Source organism: Thalassophryne amazonica, chromosome 20 (assembly GCF_902500255.1).
Source record: "Thalassophryne amazonica chromosome 20, fThaAma1.1, whole genome shotgun sequence".
NCBI lineage: Eukaryota > Metazoa > Chordata > Actinopteri > Batrachoidiformes > Batrachoididae > Thalassophryne > Thalassophryne amazonica.
Window position 1 is genome coordinate 26673025 of NC_047122.1, and position 22548 is coordinate 26695572.

At 40.6% G+C, this 22548-nt stretch overlaps 2 protein-coding genes across 3 annotated transcripts in view; both read left to right on the top strand.

Annotated features, from left to right (window-relative positions):
* Window positions 1–3507: 3507 nt before the first annotated feature.
* psmb4 (proteasome 20S subunit beta 4) lies at window positions 3508–16139 on the top strand. The gene is made up of 8 exons (XM_034161184.1): window positions 3508–3659; window positions 8175–8301; window positions 8375–8454; window positions 8569–8715; window positions 8818–8899; window positions 13323–13439; window positions 13739–13827; window positions 15986–16139. Exons 1-8 carry the CDS (start codon window positions 3550–3552, stop codon window positions 15996–15998), a joined length of 765 nt encoding a protein of 254 aa, XP_034017075.1. The 5' UTR covers window positions 3508–3549; the 3' UTR covers window positions 15999–16139.
* Window positions 16140–21345: 5206 nt separating this feature from the next.
* The window catches only part of rfx5 (regulatory factor X, 5), a 32154-nt gene continuing 30951 nt past the window's right edge, over window positions 21346–22548 (top strand). For both annotated transcript variants that reach the window (XM_034160798.1, XM_034160799.1), the window contains exon 1: window positions 21346–21460. The gene's annotated coding sequence lies outside the window, so the exon portion shown is untranslated. The remainder of the gene's footprint in view (window positions 21461–22548) is intronic.

Consider the following 22548-nt stretch of genomic DNA (forward strand, 5'->3'; position numbering starts at 1 on the left):
CTGTGTGTGTTTGTGTGTTTTTGATATAATTAAAGAGTGCCTTATTTTCTAAAAGCATCTCAACTCAAAACATTTAGTCACTCATTTGGAGCTTTTGACCCTCATTAGATTACCACTTCTGTTTGTTTGAGAATATGTGAATAATTACAATGTATTAACCCTGAGCACCAGAGATGGTGTCCAAGTGGTTTGTGCATTTAGTTTCAGTGTGGAAGGTTCCCAGTTCAAATCCCACCCCTGACACATTTCTCCATGTAATGTGGAGCTGTGTCAGGAAGGAGATCCGGTCTAAAACTTGTGCTAATTCAACATGGAGATCCACCTTGGATTTGCTGTGGCAACCCCGAGTGAAAGCAATGGAGCAGCCGAAGGGACTTACTTATTTACCCTGTGCACCAGCAAAGTAGTGAACCAGGGTATTGTAAATCGTCCTTTTGTGTGTGTGCCAGGGATTAAAGTTCTCCGTTCCTACGACGATTTCCATCAATTGGGCTGCCAAAAGGCCATATGCAGATCCAATAAGAATTTTAAAAGCATCAATAAGCTTGGCTGCTGTTGCTTTTTGGCTGCGCAACCAGGTCTCCGTCTCCTCCTGCTTACGTGGCAGAGGACAAAAAAACTTCGTAACTGTACGTAAGTAGAATTTTGGGGTATCTGTACTTTGTTATTTACATTTCTGGCAACTTTCACTTTTACTCCACTACATTTCCTCAATAAAATGTATACTTTTTAAGCCAATGCATTTCCCTTAACCATCTTCGTTACTCATTAGTACAATATAAAACTAGAATTTTTATTGGGCAATGCCTGTTTGCAGAGTTGACAGTAAGCCAATCCTCTACAGCCGGAGCGCAGCACCTTAAACCCCTACAGCTTCAAGTGCCACGTTTGACAGAAAACAATTCTGAAAATCAAAAAATTAAAAGATAACAGGTTGAATCTGTGCCCCTGTGGAGGGTGAAAACCATCTCGCATTGGACACCAAATGTGCACACGCTGACACACACACAAGGATCAAGTCCCATTGCAGCACACGATCTGAGTTAAGACACACTTTGGGGAAAACTTCAGTACAGAGAAAACTGGCTGGTGTGTCTGTTTTGTTTTATTTGAAATATTTGCAGAGAAGCGCTACGGAGAAGCGCTTTGTTTTGGATTCAAAAGCGCAAAGAGCATTGCATTTGGTTGCTTTGCAGTGGTTGATGTTGGTGACGCATGAAACATTTTTTTTTTTTTTACTTTTCCTTAAATTTGGCACAACTGTGGAGCTATAAATGCCTGTTCTCTTTCACAAGAGTCTGGCTGTTGTGTTTAACAGAAAACTGCGTGGGTCATCCAGGAAAAAAAACTGTGTCTTCAGAAAGAGAACGGCAACTTCATTTACAGCTATATACATCCACCTGTTGCTCACTCATCCTGTCACCAACACCAACTGCTCTGCCAGAGGCAGATCCATCCTTTTATTCACAGTTTTAGAGTATCCCATAATCCTTTGCACGCTGGGGAGGGAGGCTTGATAATGGCTCAGCTTAATGCTAACTTTAACATTGAAAATGCCATAGACATGCTAACACGTTAGCATCTGTCTCGTTTTTAAGATATAAAATACGTCCATCAACTGTTTCAGAAGACCATAACAGGTAAAAAGGTAAATATTACTCACAGACATATGCTCTTTAGGGTTTTAGTGGGGAAAAATTAAGATAAAGTGAAATAAAACAAAGAATCAACAAAGCAGCAGATCGAAGATTGAAGCACTGCTTCATTGGTTCAAAGCAAAGCCACGCTGCAGAAAGGCTGATTATACAGAGAAATGATCATTTTCCTGACGAACACCCTCAAAAACAATGGCCACTCTGAAGAACTGATAAGGGAATCATTAAGCAAAAAGGCTAATGATATAACTCACATTAAAGACTCACGATTATCTTAGTTAAACACCTAAATACATATTTTGGTTGAACTCACCTCCATAATGATGCAATGTTGCAAACAAGTTGCTGCAAACACTTGTTTACACTGACAACGAAATCTCGGCCTCCCCAGCGAGAACGTAATTACACGCAAGATTTGACAGCCTAAAGGTGTCTATAGGGACTGAGGCCCCCTCCTGATTTCTCCAGACACCACACTGGCTTTCTTTTCTGTTGTCGTTTCACTCTCCACTCGTTTTCGATTTTACTTTTACTCAATACTTTTAATTAAAATACATTTAATATGAGAAATTTATTTATGATACTTAAGTACCGTAAATGTCAGATACTTTAAGACTTTTACTCAAGTAATACTTTTAAAGGAGACTAACTTTTACCAAGGTAATTTTATGGTAAGATATTTTTACTTTCACTCAAGTAACACTTTGAGGTACTTTATTCAAGACTGAGTGGTGTCATGATGAAGGAAGTCACAAAAGGAAGGCATGCTTGTTCAGAGCACACAGGGTTGTATCGGCCCTCTCATGTCTTTCGTACGTACAAGGAGTGACTGCATATGAATTTACACCAGGATCACCTGTCGTAGGAAACTCAATTCAAAGGACCGCCAACATAACACATCCATTATTTATAAATAATAAATGAAGACCCTGTGATACACTGGCATTCTGTCCAGAGTGTACCTCTCTTCAGGCCCCATACCTCTCCAGCACCCCCGTAACCCATTATTGGAGTAAGCAAAATGAATGAATGAAAACATTAATAATAAGTACATTAGAATTTTAATTATTAGATTCATTCATTTTTTTATACCTGCTTACTTCAATAAGGGTCATAGGGATGCTGGAGCCTGTCTCAGTAGTTATAGAGCTTGAGGCAAGTTTCACCCTGGGCAGGATGACAGATTCTCATAGGGGCCATATATAGACAGACAAATGGTAAATGGACTGCATTTTATATAGCGCTTTCCCATCTGCATCAGACGCTCAAAGCGCTCCACAGTATGCCTCACATTCACCCCAATAACAGGGTGCTGCCATACAAGGCGCTCACTACACACCGGGAGCATCTCGGGGACCATGGACCTTGTCCAAGGGGATGTAGTGATTTTTACGGTCAGGCTTTGAGTCTGGTCTGCTTTAGATTTCTTCCTCAATATCACAGAGGGAGTTTTTCCTTGCTACAGCGGCCTGTGTGCTTGCTCTAGGGCATAGGTGTCAAACTGATTCCAGAAAGGACCAAGAGGGTGCAGGTTTTCTTTGTACCCACCAACTCCACCAGGTGATTTCACTGTTGAACTCTTCCCATCTGCTCAAAGTGATGTTCATCAGTGAAATCACCTGCTGGAGTTGGTGGTTACAAAGAAAACCTGCAACCTCTTGGCCCTTTCTGGAATCAGTTTGACACCTATGCTCTAGGGGTTGGTAAGGTTAGACTGGCAGCTTTGTTATGATTTGGTGCTATGTAAACGAAATAAATTGAAAATTGAAATTGAAACGATGACGATGATATGGTTATTCAGGCTCGGTTCACACTCCGGAGCAGCAGGTGGCGGTACGGCACCTGAAAGCTGTGCGTTGAACTCCGTCAAAGAAAAAACAAAAGAGAAGGCACTATGGAGTCCGGACTGAAGCTGAGTTTGTGGGGGAATGGACCAAAGCCAGGACAGTTTTATTCTTTTCCCGGCGGCTCGGTTTCGACATGCGGGCCTGTCAGACACACACTGTGAGTGCTTCTCTCTGGAGCGTTTATTTAAAAAAGCGGGGGGAAAAAGTCTTGTTTGTTTCGGTTTGTGCTGTGTCATCATGCTAATAGTGCTAAGCGAATTTTTTTTTTTTTTTCCTCCACTCCAACGATTAAGTGTGACGTATTTTATATACGCCTGTTGTACTTTGTTCACTTTTGCAACGGTCAAGTTATTATGTTTTTTTTTTTAAGATGTGTATGTCGCGGACATGACGAGTGAGGCTCTTCAGCATCTCACCATCCAGGGTTTTCACGTATCCCATAATCCCTTGTGCGCCAGAGAGTGGCTGCAGTCAAAACAACAGAGAATCCACATGATGTCAATTGTAAATGAATATTATACTACAAAAATGTAATTTTTTATGCTTTTCATCACGTCAGTAAGAGACTGCATGCATGATACCCTGAAAACTTGCTAAAACAATTATAACAAATAATCCATGTCTGCTGCATTTAATCTACATGGAATTTAATAAACGCAAACCGAATTTCAGACATTACATATATTAGTCTGGAACAAAGAGGATAAACAGTGTTGTAAAGGACAGTAATCAAGACGTTAAAGAGCAAACTTCACTTTCTCCCAGAACGACATGATCAGGAAGCGAGCGTAGCTCACAGTAGCTCCCATTGAAAATAACGGAGAGACAGCCTGTGATTCTCGCATGTTTACATAAAATAAACGCAATGTCGTCTATAAACCCAGAGAATATATTCACGAGAGTTTTAGGCACAATATAAAAATAGTTTTATGTTGCGATGTTAATGGTGTTGTCCGTGTGCAGTGGTTACAGTGAAGCCTGATCGGAGCGTCTCAATGCAGTTCTCAATGTTACTGAGATCTCGCAGCGCGGCGACCTCTCTGAGGTTTTGTGGGATTTGAAACTTGAAAAGGGTGGATGTCATATTTAGGTCCTTCAGACTTTTTTGTTATTATTAAATGCTTCGGTGGAGCATGAGCATAGCTAAAACATTTCAGCTTCTCTGCATTTTTCTTTTATGCCTACAATATGATCAAATTATTTTGTATTTTTTCAGTTTATTTTCATTTATATAGTGCCAAGTCACAACGGAGTTGCCTCAAGGTGCTTCACACAAGTAAGGTCTAACCTTAGCAACCCCCAGAGCAGCAGTAGTAAGGAAAAACTCCCTCTGAGGAAGAAGCCTCAAGCAGACCAGACTCAAAGGGGTGACCCTCTGCTTGGGCCAAGCTACAGACATAAATTACAGTGCAATTCACAAAACAAATATACAGGAAATGCTGTTGGTGCACACAAATACCACACCCATTTCTGGATGGAGCTGCATCTTAAACAGAGAGAAAAAACAGAACCAGGCATCAGAAAGACAAAAGATACAGTATCATTTGTCAGCATTAAACAACAAGAAAACCAGGAAATACTAAAGTGACCGCCAGCCACTAGCCCTAAGCGTCACTAAAAGACCCATAATTTAGGTAAAGTTGAGGCTGCGGCACACTCCGTTTCCTAATAAAATAAATTAAAAGAGTAAAAAGCATAGAACTAAACTGTGCCAGTATGCTAGCCATACGAAAGGGAAAATAAGTGCGTCTTTAGTCTGGACTTGAAAGTCTCCACAGAATATGACTGTTTTATTGACACTGGGAGTTCATTCCACAGAACAGGGGCATGATAAGAGAAAGCTCTATGACCCGCAGAATTCTTATTCACTCTAGGGGCACAAAATACACCCTGAGAACGCAAAGCCCGGGCTGTTACGTAAGGTTTAATTAGGTCAGCTAGGTAGGGAGGTGCCAGTCTGTGAAAAAATTTATAGACTAGTAGCAGAACCTTAAAATCTGATCTCACTGGGACAGGAAGCCAGTGAAGGGATGCAAAAATGGGTGTAATGTGGTCGAACTTTCTGCTTTGTGTCAAAAGTCTGGCTGCAGCATTTTAAATCAGTTGGAGAGCCCTAATGCTGGAGTGCGGTAAACCAGAAAATAGAACATTGCAGTAGTCCAGTCTAAGAGAGATAAACTTGTGGATCAGGGTGTCAGCATCAGCCATAGACAGGATGGGATGAATCTTCGCTATATTTTGCAGGTGGAAGAAAGCAGTCCTCATAATATTTCTAATGTGGAGGTCAAAGGACAATGTAGGATCAAAAGTTACCCCATGGTTCCTCACTTTGTCAATGTGATGTATGACACACGAGCCTAGGCTAAACATTAACTGGTCAAATTGATGCCGATGTCGCACTGGACCAAGAACCATCATTTCAGTCTTATCAGTTACGAGCAGGATATTTCTAGACATCCAGCTTCTCACTGATGCAAGACAATCTTCTAAGGATTTTATGTGAATAAGATTACCAGCAGTTATCGCATGTATAACTGAGTATCATCTGCATAGCAGTGAAAGGTAATCCCAAAGTGCTGCAATATGTGCCCAAGGAGTGTTACGTAAAGGGAGAAAAGCAGGGGGCCTAAGACGGACCCGTGTGGAACCCCAAATTTCATGTCATTAAGGTTAGCGGTAGTGTTACTGTATAAAACACAGTGAGAATGACTGATCAAGTATGACTTCAATCATCCAAGGGCACTTATCATATCGCAATATTGTCTTATCAATATGATTTCACACAAAGTGCAGCAACAGTGAAAATTAAATATTCTTAAACAAAACAGTAACAATACCACACTCATTTTGCACAGATACGGTGCCCTCCAAAAGTAATGGAACACTTGGTATTTCACACGTTATTGTTATTTTCCCACAGCTCTTTCTGTAACACTGCCCCTCACAAAGTACAAACTAGAACTATTCCGCACTTTTAAATTTATTCAAAGTCACAGTGAGAAAATCAGGCCTGGATTCTAAAGAACTCTCACAGACGAGATCTGCTCTTTCAAAACCCTGAACAATGGATACAAACAGTTTTTATAAAACATTACATAGGTGTGACAAAGGCAGGCCTTATTTTGCAAAATCTTACCCTTATTGGTCCCTGTGGGCATTCGAGGGAGGTCCCACCCCTTGCCCAAGACCCGCGCAGTAATGAGACATGTATGATTTATAATGTAATCTAAATCTCTTTGTCCTAAGTAACAAAACTGGTTAGATCCTGTTCATCATGCACATTCCAACAAAGGAAAGTAAAAATAAGAATAAGGGTGAAAACTAAGAATACAATCCTAAGTAAAATAACTACTTTAATACCAAAACAAATAAAGAAAACCCTAATTGTGCACACAAATATATCAAACATTATGGTAGAAAGATTAAAAAAGAAGATAAGATTATAAAATCAAACCTTCACTGTGCCTTGTGATAGAATCACTACGATGACTGATCCATGGTGGTGGCCGCATTTCTTGCACATCAGCAATCAATGCAGCATCTACTCGTCTTTATAATGTCTATGTTCATCTAGGCTACCGTCGGTTTGTGGCTTTTTACGACAATGTTGTCCGGTTTGTGGCTTTTTCTCCACTGTGCTTGAATTTTTGTGCCATTTCTGGTTTGTGCCTTCATCTACCATAGAGGGAGCTGGCACGAAGCTCGTATAATTGTTATTATTTTATTTTTATTTTTTTATGGTTAGTAAGGCTATACGTTTCCATACATGATTGGCTTAAAAATGTTCAAGCTTAGTTTATAAACTCAACATGTTAACTATTTAAAATATCGTCTTTATTTCCATGACTGTAGCAACTCAAAATAACACTTTAGAGATGGAGACCAAAAACACAACGTCTGAAAGAAGATTTCTTTCCGTTTTTAATTCACTTTGTCAGACTTTTGTGGGTCAAAAGTTGTCATCTTCCCATGTTGCCTACCATTCCAGAAATGAATTATTTTTAAAGCTTCTGATTGGCAGGTAAGGAGGAAAAAAAAAGAATCTACAGAAAAATCTTGAGCCTTATCCCGTCAGATCTCAGAAGCTAAGCAGTGCAGGACATGGATAGTACTTGGATCGGAGATCTCTTTGGAACACCAGCGGCTGAGTGTGTTTCTCCAGGTAATACTGGAGTTGCGTCAGGAAGGGCATCCGGCATAAAACTTGTGCCAAATACCAATGCGGACCTGACTGTATCCGCTGTGGCGACTCCATACAACAATGGGAGCAGCTGTAAGGACAACGACAACAGCAGCAGTGGGCGAACTGGTTTTTAGGGGTTGAGAGTTCGGTCTGTGACACTGGGCTTATGGACAGAAAAATCTGTAAAACCTTGGGACCAAACAGACTTTACACTACTCGGGACAGAGACTCGAAATACGAGCCAGTAACTTAAAAACACAGTTTGTTCTAAAGGTCCAGCAGAACCTCAGGCTAACAACTAAGGAAGGAGTTGGAGGCATCAGATAGAAATGTGACCTCATCCTCCATCACCTGAACAACGAAGAAGACAATCAACCAAAACTGCCATAGCTTGTCTTGAGCTATCAATCACTGCGCAGCTTCAGAGACTCCTGGCTGACCCACACCCACTATATGACCTCTGAGCATTTTTCTCCTCTGTCGCTGTAGTAACCCCATGGTAACTGGAACATCGGTGCTTGGTGTGAAGTTTAACGGTGGCGTCATCATTGCGGCAGACATGTTGGGTTCATATGGCTCTCTGGCTCGCTTCAGGAACATCTCTCGCCTTATGAAGGTGATGCTTGCAGCTTGGTACATATGTGACACAGTTGAAGTCTGATGAGTGTCTAAAGGTCTTTGTATTTCAGGTGAATAACAGCACCATACTGGGAGCATCAGGGGACTATGCTGATTACCAGTACTTGAAAGAGGTCATTGACCAGATGGTGTAAGCTCAAATAGTGTACACTGCTCATATGATGCTCAGCTGTATGATAAGAAGAAAGCATTTTAAATTTGATGGAGTGCTTATGTCTTTGTTAAACGTATGTTTGTCTGTCAGTATTGACGAGGAGCTGCTCGGCGATGGTCATAACTATAGCCCGAAGGCGGTTCACTCCTGGCTGACTAGAGTGATGTACAACCGCCGCAGCAGGATGAATCCGCTGTGGAACACTGTGGTCATTGGTGGTTTCTACAATGGCGAGAGGTCAGACTCTAACTGTCCCTGTGTCTGTCTGCCACCTTGATTTTTAAAACATAAACTCATTTCATCTGCGAGAAAATTCAGTTGTCATCTTGTCTCCTCTAGTTTCCTAGGTTACGTGGACAAGCTTGGTGTAGCCTACGAGGCGCCTACAGTGGCCACTGGCTTTGGAGCATACCTGGCTCAGGTTAGTCTTTGAAGCAGGATTCATCCTACTAACTATTAAGTTAACTCTTGTCGCATGTTGACAGAATTGGATGACTTGATTTCCAGAAAACTGATTTAGTTTGCTAAAAGTACGCTGAAGACTAAGATCAACTAATTGAAATTTGCCATAGGTAGTCTGGCACATCTGGTACAAGCATGGACTATATCTGTATTGCAGCTTTTTTGGTTTTTAAGTGGTGCCATGTTTATTCTAGTGAACATGCATCCAATTTAAACACCCGTAATTTCAATTTTGTTGGAGCTCGCTTCGCAACAAGGACACAGAAGTGGACTTGTGATTATGAGGTGAGTCACATATTGTTGTTCAGAGCCCTGAACAGCAATGGTGTACAAATTATTGGAGGAGGTTTTATTTTGTCTGCATTATTCTGTATTGGCATTATTAAAAAATAAATAAATAAATTATGGCCTGGCAGTGGTGCTTATAGTACCTTGTTACAAGAAAAACACTGGACTGATTGTACAGGCACTTTAGCCTTCTTCCTGTTCATTGGCCTTGTTTACATGCAGATAAAATCCAGTTGCTGTTTGATTATTGGCCGTTATCTGGTTATTAAGTGGTCACTTAAATGGAAAAATCCAGTATGCTTTTAGCCAATAACAACCATTCTCTGATTATGAGAAATTGGATTAACACACCTGAATGTCTCCTCAATACGCTGATGTCTTGGGTACATGTACAGGGGTTTTTCTAAACTGGGAAATAGGGGCACCGTGCCTCCTTGTTTTGGCTGCACGCCCCCTTGCCAAAATGCAGATTTTTTTTTTTTTTTTCTCTGTCAGTGTGATATTCAGGTGGCCATTCATGCTTTCATCAGCTTCAGTCTTAATTACTGTGATGCATTTTATGCTGGTGTTAATCAGTCTTCTCTTGCACGCTTCCAACTTGTGACAAATGCTGCTGCTTGTATTTTAATGAACACTTCCAGAATTGAGCATATTAGGCCTGTACTTTACACCCCTGTCACACCATGACGATTTAGCCAGTGTATGCTGACAGTATTAAAAACACTGGTGTACGCTGGTGTATGTCTAATAAGTTAAGGGTAAGATTTGTATAAGTTAAGAGCACGCTGATATATGTCGTAACACGGTGAGTACATTGAAACATTTTGGGCACTTACAGTATTTTCAACATATGCCAGCATATGGCTATGTCCCGCATATGCGGGCCATAAATCGTTGAGACACGTTTCTTGTAAGTTACTCATAAGTCGAATATACGTCCATTGATGCTGTCCATTGATTGGATGAGCAACTGAAAAAAAAAATCATTTTTGTGGAGATCGGGTTTGCAATTAAGATTTTCTGCAGTAATTGACCCGTGAACTGAAATCCATAAACTACTTAAACTGAAAAAACATATATATATCATGAATGATATTCACATTTTACAAGACCCGCATTCACGTTTTGGAAGATATTTTTTCAGTATTCATGTTTTGCAATTAATGATTTGCAGCTAATTCACGATTTGCAGCCGATTCGCGTTTTGGGGGTTAATACACACACACATTCCAAAATATTAGTGTTGAAAGTTACACAGAGCTGCGCTGCTGGGCTGAACTGAGCTGCTCCTGCTGCTGCTGTTTTCAGCATAGCGCAGCTCCTAAAACCATTAAACATATTATATTTTTACACAATTATTCTTTATTGACCAAGTTTCATTCATGAAGTCAGTGGTGTATGTGTAAGTGTTGTCCGTGTCCTTGGATGACACAGGCACGGGCAGGAAACATACAGCTGTTTACCAACCAAATTTCATGGACAAAGTGACAGGAATAACCAAAGCCACTTACTTATGGAAGGAAATATTGTCTCCATTGTTCCTCCATTTGTGGCTTTGCCAACATGCGCAGCTTTCTGGCATATTCCACCTGTTTCTTGACAAGACTAATAGAACTTCAGTGAGCGAGCTCAATAAACTGCACTCGTCCCCAGCAGAGGAGACACCAACCAGTGACGTTAACTGGAAGTGCCCTCCACTAACTTCAGCCAATGGCGATTTACATGTCAATTTAGCGGCAAATTTGATTCAAATAATATGATCTAAACTGCGCTCAAATATTCTGCAAGTGTATCCACTTAATTTTTTACCAAGGAATGCACAAACAAATTCTCAAGAAGTATTTCTGTTCCCCTTTAATTTCTGTTTTTATATTGTGTTATTGTCATTTAAAGCACTTTCTGATTTTTATCTTGAAAGGTGCTATATAACTAAACTTTACTTACTTACATAGTAACATGATTCTATACGTTTGACAGATGTCTGTGGACATGAGAACTTAACATCGTGCAGTAAATGTGTTGTCTTCACTTCATAGGTCCTACCCAGACAGCAGACGAACTGATTAAATTTTTACATTTCCAAATTAACGAGGATGAAGTGAGTTCTGTGGTGAATAACTCATTAACACGACGTAGTAAACGGAGCATTTTTAGAGAAGGGATTTAAAGGGCATATTGCACTCCAATCAACACGGCCTTTTAAAAAATTACGTACCAGATTATGAATTATTACTTCCAACTGTTTAACTTGTGTGAGTCCTGATGTAGCTGATAAAAATAAAATTAGCCATACAGCATCTGAAAAAAAAAATGCACACAGATTCAGAGCTGTTTTTAGCTATTAAAGTGAGGTAAATGAAGGTGCTAATTATTAGCTACCTGAAGGTCACTACACCTGTGTCCACTTCATGACTTAAGTACACACAGTCTATGTTGTTGGGTTTGTTTTTTTTTGTTGTTGTTTTTTTGTCTCCCAGTATAGTATGGCTTTAATTTGGCTTTCAAATCAAATCCATGTATTTTCCGATCAACATATTCCATCTTCACCTCTTTGTAACCTGCAGTGTATCTATCTATCTGTAAAGCAAGGTGTGTGTGTGTGGGCGTGTGTGTGGGTGTGGCTCGCATATCTCTGGCTGTCAGATTGGCCCCATCTTTCAGATATGGTTTGTACATGGCACAATGTTGTGCATCCTGCATTACGAAAATTTTTGGGATTAATTTTCAAAACCTTTATTTTGAGTCATCTTCATTATTGGCACAAGAGGGAACATTCTCACCCACCAGCCTTGACAAAGATCATCGATAAACATGAGTCATTCTCTGCCTTAAACAGGTGCTTATTTCTAACGTATTCACGGGGAGAGACGGAAGAAATAAATTAGCGAAATAAATAATACACAAACGCTGAAAAATATGCGAGACACACACACACACACACACACACACACACTCTTCTTGCTTTATTATCACAAGGCAAAACACAGGTTCACACACACACACACACCAGGTTTGACAAAGCTTGTCAGCAAATCCTCCTCTTTTCTATAGCAATGCATACTTCTTATGGGCACTGCACTAGTTCTAAAAAAAAAAAACATTGCATACATCTCAATAAGACTGATTAATGATGATTACATAACGTGAAAGTGGTGTCTCTGATTTCACTCCGGCTGTGTTCACACACAGAGATGGAAAATTATTGTTCCACTGTGTGACGCTGTTCTTATCCACAGAAATCCAGTGCTTCTCTGTCAGCCTTCTGTAGACAGTGAATCTGGTGTCACTAACAGCGGGTCTCCCAGTAGCACTTAGCTTAGTCATCGCTATAGCTCAGCTTAGCCAATAACTCAAAGGGCTGAGAGCTAGTCCACCTCCTAGTTGTCCTGTTAAAAGCAGCCACACATCATTGTCTTTCTCTCTGACTCCGTGATCACAGATGCAGCTTCCTCAGTGAGACTCGCTGGTGTCCTGCACATAGCATCTTAGCATGGCACGATGCTGCGGCACAAACCACAAACATGGCTGGTTCCAGGCTTTCGGGAGAGGAAGCTTACACTTGAACCATTTTGACATATTTACTGTCAAAGCCCACAGTGATTTCACACTGTAAAAAAAATTCCTTTTCCCCCATTTATATGAATAGTGTCTCAAGAGGTGTGGCCTCAAATGTCACCAAAGTTCATATTCCTGACAGCTTGAGGTTTCTGAGAATTTATCAGAGGCAGATGAAATCATGCTAATTTCCCCATGTCTGACTTAATTTCTCTGGGCATATGGTAACAAAAATAAAATGAAATACATAAATATTTTGTAATACTTTATTTATAATAGTCACCTCATTTGACATTTTATTTACCAGTCATATGCACTTTAAAGCTTATTTCTGCATGTATGAAGCATACATGCAAATGTTCATTACAGCCTGTGAAATGTTGGTTTTTAGTGAACCACTCTGAGCTTGATGAAATGCACTCGATGCACTTGATGAAATGAACTTACAACAAAGGCTCCTGGTAGTGGGGCAACTTGTTTCTGATAATTAGCAGCATTCTGTTTGTTGCTAATTAAATGTAATGTGTGTTTGCTTTCAGCCCCTGATGAGGGAAGTGGTGGAGAACAAGATGGAAATCTCCAAGGAAGAGGCTCGAGACCTCGTGGAGCGCTGCCTCAAAGTTCTTTATTATCGTGATGCTCGTTCGTACAACAGGGTGAGTGGATGGTAGAGCAGATCGCCTCTGTGCGTTCTGATGTGAAAGTGTCACTGGTCAAAATGATGCTGCTCTGATGAAAGCCCTTCCTGTGAACACCATGCATCTGCTCAGTTGTTCACATGAGGTCGTAGTGAGACCGTCTGCATTTGACAGTGGAATTTCTGATGCAGACACAGTGTGTACAAAACCAATACTGAGAGCTAACAGATAATTACATAAATAACAGAATTGTGACATCCTGAGTTTGTAGTGTTTAGATTGACCGTCCACATGTGAATTTGTGTGTCTTGTTTTAGTATGAGATTGCAATAGTAACGGAAGAGGGTGTGGAGATAATCGGACCGCTGTCTTCTGAAACCAACTGGGATATTGCTCATATGGTCAGGTAGGGTCCAGAAAAATGTGAAGTCACAACAGATCATCTGCAAAAGCAGATCACACACAGAGTGCATGTGGCTGCCTGAAAGTTCTAGTGTTCTTTCATTAAACTCAGGAGGGTAGGCAATTACTTGGGGCCTCCAGCCCGCCAGGTGGCCCCAGTGAGCTGACAAACTGAACAAATTCAGAACCACAACAGCAGTGAGACAGGGAAAAGTTTTTCTTGCTATCTCAGTCTTTATTATTAGCATATCCCATGTTCACTCATACACTACCTCCATCCCTGTTCTTTCAAGCATCCTTGTTCCTTCAAGCAGCACTACCTCCATTCCTGGTACTTCACACAGCTCTACCTCCATATCTGATACTCCAAGCAGCACTACCCAACATGCATTGACAATCAGTGAAGAGTCACCATCAACCAGTAGTGCAATAACAGTAAAAAAAAAAAAAAAAAAAATGTTGTTGTGCACTTTAGAATTTTTATATATATATATATATATATATATGTGTGTGTGTGTGTGTGTATATATATGTGCAACATTTTATCAGCAAAGAAAATGGTCAAAGCATATGTCTAGGAAATAAATTTATGGCTGATAGAAAGCTGAAAGGTTGAAGTTTTGCATACCAGTGTCAATATTGGCCCTGCATTTTGTCAGTCTAGCATTTTGTTCGTTGTAGTATGGTTAATTTTGGCATTTTCCTGAGTCTTGCTTGGCATCAACATAAACTTCAGGGTCTCTGCAAGTAAAAAAGAAACATAAGTGATTAAGTCTGTAGCATTTAAGGGTCAAACCGAGTGTTTCAAATGTATATTTTTTTGGGACACCCTATATATTACACTTTTGTCAGTGTTGGTTTTTATTCTATTTGTAAGATGAATGCTGGTCAGTGTCCCCTTGGATTTTTTTTTTTTTTGCTTGGGGCCCCATGAGACCATTGCAGTGCCACTTACTAAAGGAAAAGGAGACCCACTGATAAAATACAGCTGGGAAGATAGACTGTGCTATAAACTAAGGATTGATCCATATCAATGAAAATAAGGAGCTCTTACAACTGAAATATCCACCTTGAAAGTCAGCATTTAAGCAGAATTTGACTATTTCATAAATACCGACACAATTTTAACCAATCAGAAAAAAAACCCAGATTGCTTGCGGCACTGCTGTGATGTAACATGAGCACAGAAAGCTACAGATGGTGAACACGAGCTGATGTAAAGTCCTCTCTCTCTCCCCCGTCTCTCGCTCACTCTCTTCCTTGCTCTCTTCCTCCCCCCCTCCCCCGTCTCTCCCTTGCTTGCCGTTTTCCTACTAAGCAAACACGAAGCCTTTCATCTGTAAATTTCTAAATGTATCATCAACAGTGCTCACAGCTCTGGATAAACACTGAAGGATTTTGGTGGTTTTCCCATTCAGCAGAGAGAAAGTGAATCACTGTTCAGCTGTCCTCCTCAGCTGTGCGTTTCTGAAAATCCGTGCTCTGTGGCACAGACCATTTGAATCTGAGAGCCAGGTGGAAATTTGCCATTAGCAGTGGATTAAAACTCATCTCTGGTGCCGTGTGCGGAAGAAACAGCTCGCCTTCAGCACAGAAACTTCCTGCTTCCCCTCCAGTCTTCCCATTCAGCAGTAAACAGCAGAGAGCAGGCAGCGCGAGAGAGGTTTCAGACGTGGTTTCTCTCCAGTATTGGAAAAATCCCGCAGGTTGGATGGGGAAATTCCGATCCGCGAATTACGCCGGTGTCAGGTCCCGATACCGACGTAATTTGCGGATGTTGATTGTCGCTTATGTGCTTTGCCCCTTCTATACTGAAGAGTGACACTGGCAGAGTTGTGAACCTCTGTTCCCATGTGACATCACACATCGCTGTTATAGCAGCTGGCATGGCCGCCTGCTGGTGGCTTTAGACCAGCCATAGAAAAACACTCATAACTTGAAAATAAATGATCACACATGCATATGTGCTCTCAATATCATAATCTACCAACCCAATCGTAAATTATTAGTGGGTCTTCTTTTCCTTTAAGCTACATATGACATGAAAATCATTAAAATTTTTAAAACGTTCTGGATCTGTCTCTTTATACAGTTTAGTTTGTTTTCCCTGCTTCAGGGTCATGTGATCTGATTGTGTTTTGTGTTTCTTGGTTTCTTTGCAGCGGTTTTGAATGAATATGAACTGCGATGGAGAGATGAAGACTTGCTGTGCATCGACAGCCGTCACCCTGACAGTGTCACAAACACTTTAGTTTATTTTCTGATGTTTATGTTCACTTTTGTACAATGGAACAATAAATGAGATGAAAAGAAAAACCTGCTGTGAAAAATTGTTTTTTGGTTAAGTGTTGTGTAATGACAGAAAGCAGCACTCCTGCCTCCCCACAGCTCCTGACCTGGTTCCTCAAAGGGGTAATTACATGTGCACATTTACCTCATTCTGCTTTACGCCCCACGACACCCTCCATGTTCACCAATGGCTGCACTTGGTGTTGCTTTCTGGTCCAAAGCCGACGCCTGTGGTGTAATGACCTGGCTGAGTTTACTTTTGTGGGTTCCTGTGTGGTACAGTCCTGCTCAAAATAAGTCTGAATATCTTCAGGAATAAATATTACATTGACAGAGGCATCCAGTTGCTCTCAAGCAAAAAAATGACTTTATTTTTTTCCCCACCTCTTGCTTGTAAATGGTTTCAAACAAAAACATTTGGAAATGTATAATAAAGGTGAGAAAATACGAATGCACAAAAATAATGAATCCAACAACATGAAGCAGAGCTCATGCAAACATCTGAGCTATTCAGCATCACCGAATAGTAATTTCTGTTTCCAAGAGGCTCATCTAATTTTACACATTTCTAAAATTTATTGCAGTTGCATACCAAGACAACCTCATTGCTCTTTTGAGGTGTTAATTTTCCCACAGGGAAATTAGTAAAACGATAAATGAATTTTTCTATCACATTATAATGCGATAAAACTTGTCATTTTAATGATGCGCCGAAATGTAGCTCACACACTCATCTTCAAGTGCTTATCCAAGATCGGGTCACGGGGCTGGAGCCTATCCCAGCAGTCATTGGTTGTGAGGTGAGGTACACCCTGTACAGAACGGCAGTCTATCATAGGGCCACATATAGACAGACAAACACATTGACACCTCCATGCACACCTACGAACAAAGTTTCCAATCCACCTAACCTGCATGTCTTTGGATGTGGGAGGAAGTCAGAGCAGAGAACCCATGGAAACACATGAACATCCAATCGCCACACAGAAAGGCCACAGGGGATCAATCCCATGACCTCACTGTGAGGCAACAGCGCTATCCACTATAAATCTATAGCTCATTATTTAAATTTCTTTCTTTCTACTGTACCTAGTTGAGGCGCACAGACTTCTTCTCTGCACTGATAACAGCTTCAGGCCTGCACACTGCAACTAAAATGAGTACAAAGTTTGACCATCCTGGCCAGCTTGTGCTAATAACTCAGACCAAATTGAAAACAAATACCAAATTTGAAAAAAATAAAAACACACAAAATAAGGATGGAGTAATCGCATTGTGTTGAACTTTCATGTGCCAGATTGATCACCAAATAAAATTTGTTTTGCAGATATATCCCATGCATAACGTCTGTACTTGTGCACATGTGCAGGCCATGTGCACCATCCAGCAGTTAGCTGCACAAAATGCAATATATTTCTTTACCTGTAGACTCTGGAACAACATACAAAATGAATAATTCAAACTGAATATAGTAATCTTAGAAAACAAGCAAGAGCTTAGAATGGAAGAACAATGAATCAAATGGTAAAAAATTACAGCACTCTATCTAAATTCAAGAATTTGTGTTAAGAGTTCGATTTTTAGCATTGTTTTTAAGATAACTATATACTTCCACAGTCGGTGGAAGCATGCACTGAATGTCAGTAGCAATCTGCAATTTCAGTTCAAGAATTCAAAATATTTTGAAGCAGTGTTTCAAATTAGTCATTGCTAATTTGCAGTAAGTCTTCAGCTGCTCCCTTGTTTTCACTTGGGGTCACCACAGCAGATCAAAGGTAGATTTGAAGACCCAACTCCACATTGCATGGAGAAATGTGGCAAGGGTGGGGTTTAAACCAGGAACCTTCCGCACTGACACCAAGCACACGAACCACTTGGCCACTACCGGCTGCAGTCATTTCTAATTTGCAGTACTGATTAAAAAAATAAAATTAGCACCATCCCCAGCCGTACATTCTATCTATTCCTTAATTTTGATTTTACTTTCCTGATGTGTATTACATCTTGTAATCTTGCTTTTCATGTGGACTCCAGTAGAATGTTTGAGACACAGGTGTTTAAAAGGTTTCAAAATGTTTCAAGTTAGCCAACAGTAATTTGCATTGACAAAAAGTGTAGCACCAGCCACAGCCTTATTCTTCTTTTGCCTTTTAACTCAGAATGGGGCAGTGGGCGCCATCCTGGCAAGCTGCTCACCAGTCCGCTCCATCTTGCGGGTTTTGGGTTAATGCTTGGTTTCCACAAAGCACTTTCCTGTCCACTCAACCACATTGTCTGCCCATCCACAGCCATATATTATTCTTTAATTCCAGTTTAATTTCCTTTTCTTGTACATTTCATCTCCAAAAGACCCACATACTAAGTATTATGTTTCTCCAAACTCCGCTCATTAGCTGACTATCATGGGTAGTGGAGAAAACATACATACATTCATTCATTCATTTTCAACTACTTATCCAGGTCCAGGTCTGGGTCACGGTGGCAGCAGAGCAAGCAGCTCATCCCACACTTCCCTATCCTCAGCCAACTCTTGTAACTCTTCCCTGTCAGTGCATTCCCAAAACATGCCAACTGGATATTCATTTGATTCATTACCAACCAAGTTGGGCAGAGGTTTTTTGCCCCTGTTTATGAACAGCCTGGAACCCACAATATTTCATATATCACTATGAAATTTTAACAGAGGATTCATATTCCGATAGGCAAGAACTGATTCCATTTTCAAGGACATACATCAAAGTCAGGAAAAATCTTGGAAAATCCCTAACCTTTAACATTGAACAAATTTTCAAAAATTCTTAACACTTGTCAGAAAAGATTGAATTACTCTCATATTTAAGAGTGTTATGTAGGATGGCACCCTTTATCAAATGGCAAAATTTAATCCAGATCTGATCCAACTTACAGATTTTGTGGCCATTGAAACCCCATTTAATGTATATTTTATATCTTAATCAAACATACCCCAGTCACTCTCATATTTGAAAGTGAGGTGCAGACTGACACTCACTATCACCTGAAAAGTTTGATCCAGATCTGATCCGAATTGTGGATTTTGTGGACATTTGAATTTAATATTGAAAAGCCCATTTGTTGTACATTTTGCATTATCTCAAACAAAAGTGTCTGAATCACTCTCATTTTTCTGTTGTGAATTTACCTACACCACCAAAATTGGATTGAGGTTCCAGTTTTATGCCTGTTTGTCCATCTACCAGTTATCACTCAGAAACCAAGTTCCAGAAAGCAGTGACAAATTGTGCATAGCAGAGATAACCAATGTTCTGTGAAAATAATCTGAAAAAGAATTCAGAAACCAAAAAAGTTGAAAAAAAACCTGACAACACCACATAAAACTTTGATTCAAGTGCATAAACTAAATACATACTCCTGACATTTGATAACATCTAATTTAGCTTATGAAAAGTCACTTCTGACAGGACTTTGACCTTGAAATTTTTTTCCAAGGTAAAAATTAGTGAAATTGAAAACTTGTGCTGGCGGAGCACGGTGCTTGAGTTCATTTTGTGTTGTTTATCCAGGTCGTGCTGGCAGCAGACCAATAATAATTAATAATAATAATAATTTTCTTTATTGTCATTGTACAATGCAATGTAACCCATCATAATTACAGTTAGGCACAATTCCATCATAGGAGCAGTGGCCAGCCACAGTCCAGTACCCTGAGACCAACTCCAGATGTTGAGACACTGCCCCAGTCAGGGTCACAGAAAGGAGCAGACCCTAAATAAGCACGTTTTTGATGGTGGGAGGAAACGTGCCTGCTGCAAACAATACAGACACAGGGAGAACATGCAAACTCCACACAGAAAGGGCGGGAAGCAATCACACAACCTTCTTGCTGTGAGGCATCAGCGCTAACCACTAAGGCTCTGTGTTGCAAGCAGCTCATCCCACACTTCCCTATCCTAGGCCAAGTCCTGCAACTCTCTACCAGATATTACATAGTAAAAACAAAGGTTTTTTGGATTGACATTTTCATATTAAGATAAGATGACCTTTATTTATCCAGAAGGAAGGTATTTTGCCAGAATACAAAAACAGTAAACAGTGAACAATGTTTTTTTTTTAATTACAATAACTACAACAAATTTATGCAAAATGACTGGAACACATTTGCACAAGATGTTTGACAATACTACACATAACTCTGAATAACTCATTTGTTATGTATTCATCCTGCAGAAAGGGGAGGAATTATACAGTTTGATTGCCACAGGTAGGAAAGACCTCCTGTGTTGTTCTGTGGTGCACCTTGGTGGTCTCAGTTTATGGCCAAAGATGCTCTGACAGGACGTCAATGTGACATGCAGGTGGTGGGAGGTGTTGTCCAGGATGCTGAGCAGTTTCCTCAGCATCCTCCTCTCTGACACATCCATCACAGACTCCAGCTCAACCTCCAGGACAGAGCCAGGTCTCCTGATGAGCTTGTTGAGTCTGTTCATGTCAGCTGCCTTCAGCCTGCTGCCCCAGCACACTACAGCATAGAAGATAACGCTGGAGACCACCGAGTGATAAATCATCTGCAACATATTTCTACAAACATTAAAAGATCTGAGCCTCCTGAGGAAGTACAGTCGGCTCTGACTTTTCTTATACACAGCATCTGTGTTTACAGTCCTTTCCAGTTTGTTGTCTATGTGGACACCCAGGTACTTGTAGTACTCCACAATGTCCAAGTCTGTTCCACTGATGGTCACTGGGTTCGGATGTGTCTTCTGAAGTCCACCACCAGCTCCTTCGTCTTAGATATTGTGGCAGTGGATGATGCTAAAACCTCACCAATACTGCAAATTAGAGATAGTAAACTCAAAACATTGCTTCAAAACTTTTTGAATCCTTTGAAACATCTGTGTGTTCGGACATTGCTCCAAGGTGTGGATGATGAAAATGAAGACACCACGTAATACTGTTGCAGACTAGGCACCTGCTGGATGGTTCAGGAATGTGCATCCATATTAAATTAGGAATTTTATATTTAAAGATTACAGTCAGTACAGTTCTTATTAGATATTTTTTATAGTGTTCAATGAACGTCAATATATACTCTTGAAACACTAGTTAAATGTTGTTGCTAAGCGATTTCATGGGGGAAAATAATCTGTTTTGTAACTGGGCAGACCAGAAAAACGCGACCAATGACAATAATTTCCATAAGAAAAATAACTTTGCTTGACGAATAGAACAGGGTCCGCGTTTTGTATCTGGGCAGATTTTGGAGTGCCCACCAATTGGAAGAGACGTTGGGTTTGTAGTCAGGCAGACATACCATAGTCGTCCAATCACAAAAAAATCTGAAAGGGGCTTTTTGCTGTAGCTTGGCTCAGGTATTTTCTTTTTCCTTTGTAAAATAATTACAGACAGGGGACTGACCGAATCGAGCGTACCTTAAGAAAACAATTTATAGACCATTATAAGGAATTATTTTAAAATTAAAACGAACGTGTACAAACGTGTTTAACTTGTCTTTTATTGCTTGTTAGCTAATGCTATGTAATAGCAACTAGCTACGATGGCTAGCCTCCAGAGTAGCAGCAAAACTTCGAGTTGCTTCTTAACGAAGGCGAAAATGTATTTTTTTTTTTTTTCAGCGGGAAGAGGCGTTTCTTTATGCCATGTTAAGTCTTGGTGCGTTTAGCGGTAACCTGCTGTCGATGGCTGTGTCGGTGAGCTCGTTAGCTAGACCGTTATCTTGGCTGGTCGCGCCGTGCTAATGGCGGTGCTGGCGCCGACTGCAGCCGGACAGGAGAACAGGAGAGCGGCTGCAGCGTGAGCCCACACACCGGCAGAAACACGCCTCCCGCAGCTAGCGGGCCCCGAGCGCAAATCACAGCTAGCTCAGTACACCTGTAACTAGCACGCACAGATGACGTCTGTCCGTGGTAGAACTTAAACCACCTGTCGGTTCGATATCATCGCGGTCACAGGTGGAGGGGAAAAACAAACAAACACACAAACAGAAAAATGCTTATTTAGTCTTTCCGGGGTATAAAGTCTACTTTCAGATCCTCTGTGCGCCACAGCGTCGTACTTTATGAGGAGACTTAACCAAATAAAAGGCATTTCTGCTTCAGTCCGATTTATTTTAAATAATCCTGTTGTCTTTGTATATAAATTGTTTCAACACGTGTGCCTAACAACTATCTGGATCTTTTACATGTTTTTTCTTTTTAATTATTTTCTAATTGTAACATGAAATCACACAGGCAATGCAGTGGAATAGTGGTTAGCACTGATGCCTTGCAGCAAGAAGGTTGTAGGATTGCTTCCCACCCTTTCTGTGTGGATTTCTCATGTTCTCCCTGTGTCTGTCTGAATTTCAGACATCTTATATACATGTTACTCTGGAACAAACAGTGTTTAAAGGACAATAAGCAGGGAGTTAAAGAGCAAACTTCACTTTCAACATAAGCAG